The 6,548-nt window shown below is 28.1% G+C and overlaps 1 protein-coding gene across 1 annotated transcript; it reads right to left on the reverse strand.

The window, feature by feature from the left end:
- Positions 1 to 366: 366 nt before the first annotated feature.
- Positions 367 to 3,570, reverse strand: LOG5 (Putative lysine decarboxylase family protein). The gene is made up of 7 exons (XM_079068780.1): positions 3,352 to 3,570; positions 2,751 to 2,848; positions 2,552 to 2,582; positions 2,367 to 2,466; positions 2,172 to 2,242; positions 1,466 to 1,609; positions 367 to 704 (listed from the first exon to the last, which is right to left on the reverse strand). Exons 1-7 carry the CDS (start codon positions 3,469 to 3,471, stop codon positions 597 to 599), a joined length of 672 nt encoding a protein of 223 aa, XP_078924906.1. The 5' UTR covers positions 3,472 to 3,570; the 3' UTR covers positions 367 to 596.
- Between the last annotated feature and the right edge of the window lie 2,978 nt (positions 3,571 to 6,548).

Consider the following 6,548-nt stretch of genomic DNA (forward strand, 5'->3'; position numbering starts at 1 on the left):
AGCAATTACGAAGCCAATGCTGTGACCACACCCTAGGTCTAGTACAAGAATAAACAAACGTACTTTGTTATATTTTGTGATAGCCAACATAATAATACACAATATACTTGTACAATTTTATCAATTTATTTAAAATAATTATTAATAATTTGAGGTAACAAACTTAATCTTTTATCAATTTTTTGTAAATACCACAAAAAAAGTAAAAGGCACTACATAAATTAATAAAAAGTTTATTCTAGTATATTAAATAATCAAAGAAATATGCATATACCAATATATGTCCTTTTCCTTTTCCTTTTTTCTTTTTTTGCAATTAACCCTTAACCCTACCCATATATGTTCATGTTTTACAAATGCAAACAATAGTACAACTTTTCATAAATACCATTATATCAGAATTCCAAAAGGCCTTACAAACATCTAACTTGTTTGATCAGTTGTTACCATGCATCGAGTATTTATACGGTACAACTCTTAATTACGTTACTTGGTTGTACCATACAACAACTCAATGCACGCAAAATCAAAAACATATTTACTTAAAACAGAAAAACTAATCTTCAAAAACCACCCCCCACCATTAGATTGATCTTCTACAAAGCGATTTCAGCATGTAGAGCACTGAACCCAACTGTCTGCTGCTCCACCTGAACCTCCCACTTGGCCTGAGGAATTGCTCCATCTTTTACAGGGATGTACTCCTGGTCCCCCCCAAGTTTTATAATTTACACAAAAGGAACAGAAAAAGTTTTATTATGACAATTAGATACAGACAAAAGAAAGTAAAGACTAAAGAGATTGTAAATCTGTCAAGATTCTTTATCACGGCATACCCATTTTGTCTCTGCTATTTTTATGAATATTTCATCAATTATTGGATTCGGTTAGCCCCCGACCAGACATTTTTTTTCATAGTTTCACTTTAGTCCCTACAATTTTACCATTTTCCATTTTCATACCTTCAACTTTGTGATTTCAACAAAATTAGTTTTTACTACAAGATATTCGATGGTGGAGAACTAGTGATAAATCCCACAAAAAGTAAACTAACCTAAAGATTTGTAATTAAACCCCATTGATCTTGCAAAAAAGAAAGAAAGAGACTTTTCAAAAAGTCATTAAGGACCCAATAAGTTATGTACCTTTAGAACCTAATGTGACCCACAAAAGAAGATTGTGAATAATTCTAGACAACAAGATCCGAAAGATATGTGAAGAAGTCTATAAGCCGCTTCCTCTTGGCTCTAGTTTCTTGAAGTGACATTAAGGACGAAAGACCCTATGGCCTATATATTTATTGAAAGACGTTTGTAGTATGTTTTGCATTTAAAAGTTAACCCTATCACTATGAACACTCTTACATAACATAAAAGAGTTGTACAAAGCATTTAAACATGAGATATGATGCATATATGCATGCATTATCCAAGAACAATAATGATGATGATGAGTACACACATACCTCGAGTTTCTGAACAAGTTCTTTGGCATTTGGTGCAGAGACAAAGATGTGACGTTGAGAAGGTTTGATAAATCCATCATCAACTGCTTTATCGATGAATGTGAGCAGATAGTTGTAGTACCCATCAACATTCAGTAAACCCACCTGTACAGTTTTATCATTTCCCACCAAAAAATATCAAAGATTTATCGTTTCAAGAAGTTTTTACCCTTTTCAACACTCAACTATATACCAGTTTTATGAGTAAAGTACAAGTAATCATTGCAGGATTGTTATGGATGCAACACTTTTTGCCACTGCATATGTAAATCCAACAAAAAATACAAAGATTTATCATGTTGAAGAAGGTCGCGGATTTAGGAAAAAGAGTTAGGACCATCGAGAAAGTGTACATACACAAAGCCTACAATCACATATCAACGCCAAAGTACAAGTTTTTTTTTACTGAAAAGTACAAGTCATCGTTGCAGACTTGTTTGGATTCGATAGGTTTACTTGTTGGAGAAAAGGGTAGAAAGAAAGAAAAACAAGTAGTTAAACAACTCAACCCTACAAAAAGTTCAGAACTTTATCTTTTAAACACCCAAGAAAATCCCCAAATCCAAACGAACGTAAAAGTTTTTATGCATAAATTGAGTACAAATAATCTACTTATTGTTGTTCTTGAGTTTGCAAGTTTTAAAGAAGTGAAGTTAGCGAAATTTACAGGTTTGTCATGGATTCCAAGCTGAGCCCAAGTAATAACTTCGAGTAATTCTTCAAGTGTACCATAACCACCTGCGGCTTCAAGTAGTTGTATAATGTAAACATGTTGTGTGCATTGAATAGTTGTACAATGAAAGCTTTGTTGTGCATTAAAGAGTTGTAAAATGGGATACTTGAAGAGGAGCTAGAGGAGGACCTGGTAGGGCAATGAAGCAATCGGAGTGGCGGGCCATCTCAGCTTTCCTTTGGTGCATGTCAGCAACAGCTTTAACCTCACCTATGCTTTCACCCGTTTTCTGTAAAATATTTTAATATATACTAGATATTAATTATTAATTTTGTAAGAAAGAAAACATTTTATTGTATTTTTGTGTTTATCACCTCCTTCCCCATTAAAGCTCTAGGTATGATCCTGCAAAAAGAAACGTTTTTTTAGATTCTTTTTTGATTTACTTGAAGAAAATTAATCACATGAAAAAGAAAAATCGTATATATATTCGAAGAACACAACACCTATAAAGATCGGTTTTTGTTTTTTTTATAGAAAAAGTATAGAAATAAAGGGAATAATTATTAATACCCAAGAACATGACCACCACCACAGTGAACAGCTTGAGAAATTAAACCCATCAAACCAATGCTTCCTCCTCCATAGACAAGATCAAGTCTCTTTTCAACCTACAATCATGACAAATAATATACTTCTGATATATAATTAAAGAAAAACATGCAAAGTTAATTGAATTTCGGCTAATTATATATGAATCTTTTTTTTTTTATGAAAAGTCAAATATATACTTTATAGAACCCAAATAATTAATCTTTGATTAAGATTTTAAAAAGTTGTGATTTTGACTCTCTTATCCATCTTATTGATTCACTTGCGAAAGAGATATTACACTACAAATGTGTGTGTGTGTGTGTAATATACACATCATTTTGGTGTGTATTAAAGATTTTCATTAATTCATACATTCATATACTATCTTCACTTACATATATTATACACATACATTTGTGTGTATTCAAAATTTTCTTTTTTCAAAGTACATTTGATGATGATAAGACTACAAAAACATATATAACCATCTTAATGTGTGAATGTGTTTTCGAGTTATGAAACAAGATATAATCTCAAATGAATAAATGCTTGCAATTTTGCATGAGATTAAGAATAATACCAGTTCTTGAGCCAACTCAATGGCAGCATCCCCATAGACATCTCTTTTCCCAGAACTACTTCCACAAAACACACAGACCCTTTTGAACCTCGACTTGTTTTGTTTCCGCTCATTCTCCATGTTTTGTGTTCGACTCTTTGTCAAGTTTATCTTTCAATTTGAAATGACGATGGTGATCCCTAACCACTCACCATGGATATTATTGTGAAGTGTAAAGAAACAATGTCTTTTACTTGTGTGATGTGTATATATAGTACCCAATCGGTTCAAAAGATATTATTTTTCCTCAAAATTAATTTTTCTTTTCAAAAATGTTTGACATGAAATCACCTTTTTCTACAAATGAAATTGTAACGCTATTTGATAAAACGACTAACAAATTCAATTAATGTTTAGTTGTTTTTACTAATGTCACACCAAAACAGACTAATTTAAAATTTTAAATCAAGGTACAAGTTTTATAAAATATAATATAGTATTGAAATTATCATTTTCCTAAAAATAATAAATGTGCTTATGATAATAAAAATTCTCATATTTACATTTTCTCTCTAAACTTTTTTTTTTTGATTAAACAGATTTTATCTTTAAAAAAAATTTCAAGTTAAATTATTTTTATTTTGAAGTTACAATTTTATTCCTTTAATACATTTTAAAGTAATATTTTTGGTCTTAACATAATTTTTTTTATAGTTTTCATTTTTATTAATATTACTTTTTTATTTAAATTTTTACCATATTTATTATGGTCTTCATACATTCTTACTATCAACATAATTATTTAATATGTTTCTATAATTAATTATAATTGATTTACATTATATCCTTCTACTTTTTGTTCTTAATTATCCTCCTACTCCTATAAAACAATAACAGTGTATTCCATTAATTCTCTTTCTTAATTTTCTCCTTTGATTTCGACACTTGTCCTATACTGTATTCTTAATTTATATTGACGTTTTAAACTTTTATGATATTTATTGTGGTTTTAACTTATAAGTTTTATACGTTTTTACTATCGATATCATGTAATATGTTGGTATTAAATAAAAATGTTATTATCGGTTTCCAAAATTAAACATATGAATTTATATGATATTACACCAACCAATATACACTTTCAAACTTTATTTTCGTCTTTCTCCTCAATATAGAATTGTTTCAATCGATACTTTATCTTGATACTTTTATGGTCCAGTTAATATCATATAATCGTCATCCTTTTATATATAAAATGTTAACATTTGAAAATCACGTTCTATGTTATTGGTCATTTATATAGTTTCGTTCTTATTAATTACAAGCGAATTCTCCACCACAACGTATAGGTGACTTAAATACTAGTTATATATATTTTTCATGATAATTATCACCAAATAGCATATTTGGGCTATCTTAATTCTTAAATAAACTCTTAAATAACATATTGGTGTTAATATAGGTATAAGGGTAACTTCAGTTGGGTTGGATGTCTTCAAAATCCATTGCAAGCTATCTTGTAACGTGATTCTCTTCTTGCTAGCTTAATTTAATGTTTGTTCTAAAAAAATCTTAAATAAACTCTAATCCACACTTAGGACGACGGGGCCTCACATACATGCATAAAAACATTATTTTTTGGGTTTAGTTAGCAACACCCAATCTTTATAAAAAATATCACAACTAAATACCAACTTTGAAATTCTCTCTCTCTCTCTCTCTCTCTCTCTCTCTCTATATATATATATATATATATATATATATATATATATATATATATATATATATATATATATATATATATAGAGAGAGTGAGGTTCAATTGAGAAAAAAAAAGGTTGAGAATGAGGGAATTCGTTATTCACTTATGAATAAAAATATATAATTAATTTTTTTACAGTTTAAGTATAATTTATACTACTTATTCATATATGATTAACAAATTAACTGTAACAAAAATCTGATAAATGTTTTATTCATATATGAATATAAAATATGACGACAACTAATACACATTGTATTCATATATAAACAGAATATATGACGAAAGATGATGTAAAAATATATATTTTAAGTAAGAAACTTTATTACGTGTCATATACATATATGAACGATACTTAAACTATAAATAAAAATTAAACATACGTTTTATTCATAAGTGAATAACGAATGTACTGTAATAAAAAATCTGATAGATTTTTATTCACTTATGAATAACGAGAGCTGAAACTCTAAAAAAAATAAATTTTTTATTTTATCTTAAAACTATATCAATATGGATGTCTATTTATAGAGAATAAAAAATTATGAATTTTTATATTTAAAATAATTTTTCGATAAAAATGGCTTTTTAAAAATCAAAAAAACAAAAAAAAAATATGTTTTTGTTATATTAAGATCATGATTAGCATAGTTTAAGGAAAGATGTTTGGTTAGAAAACACATGTTTATCCGTTATCCATTTCCGCCGGTACGCTTAAGTGTTTTGCGACAAAATAAATGTGTGGCTGAGAATGATTCCCTCATTCTCAACTTTTTTTTTTCTCAATTGAAACTTTCATACAAGTTTGGCCTTTAACCGATATCATATATAATTAAAAGCAACTTTTTAATAAATAGTATAGTTTTGTGCTTTCATAATTTGACCACAAAAGTTTTTTATTTCATATTTGGGCCAAAAATCTACTTTCTTATTTTGGGCACAAAATTTTCTTATATTGGTAGATTTTGTCCTTAGACTTTAGTACATTGGTAATTTCCACCCCTTCCATTGTAGAACAATATTTCCACCCTTTACTTTTATTTCACAGTTTGGGTCCATTGTGTGCATTCAGATCAAAATTGAAACTTTCATACAGATTTGGTCCATCGATTTAACTAATGTCTAAAAAAAGAACTTATACTATACATTTTTTAAATACCATATGGACAAAATCTGCATATAAATTTCAATTTAGACTGAAATGAACTTATATTGTCCTTTTTAAAATACTACATGACTAATTTTGCAGTTAAAAAAATAAAAAAAATTTATGCACCTTTAATTGTTTGGTGTACCCCTATTTGATTTTTTTTTGTTTTTTTTTTGTCTTTTTTATTTCTTTTAATAAATATATTATTATTATTATTATTATTATTTCTTTTGTTTGTTCAAACTATTTATGTGTTATGTTTTCATTCAGATTATTATTATGTTATTTTTTTCGTTTTTTACTATC

This window comes from Lactuca virosa, chromosome 8 (genome assembly GCF_052849685.1).
Source record: "Lactuca virosa cultivar CGN04683 chromosome 8, Lactuca_virosa_CGN04683_v6, whole genome shotgun sequence".
Lineage (NCBI taxonomy): Eukaryota > Viridiplantae > Streptophyta > Magnoliopsida > Asterales > Asteraceae > Lactuca > Lactuca virosa.

Bases quoted from the DNA above. Each gene is read 5' to 3' on its own strand.
- LOG5 (XM_079068780.1), bottom strand. From the start codon at position 3,471: ATGGAGAATGAGCGGAAACAAAACAAGTCGAGGTTCAAAAGGGTCTGT. The intron at 2,849-3,351 runs GTATTATTCTTA...TCATGATTGTAG, and splicing joins TTGAGTTGGCTCAAGAACTG to GTTGAAAAGAGACTTGATCT. The intron at 2,467-2,551 runs GTGATAAACACA...AATATTTTACAG, and splicing joins GAGCTTTAATGGGGAAGGAG to AAAACGGGTGAAAGCATAGG.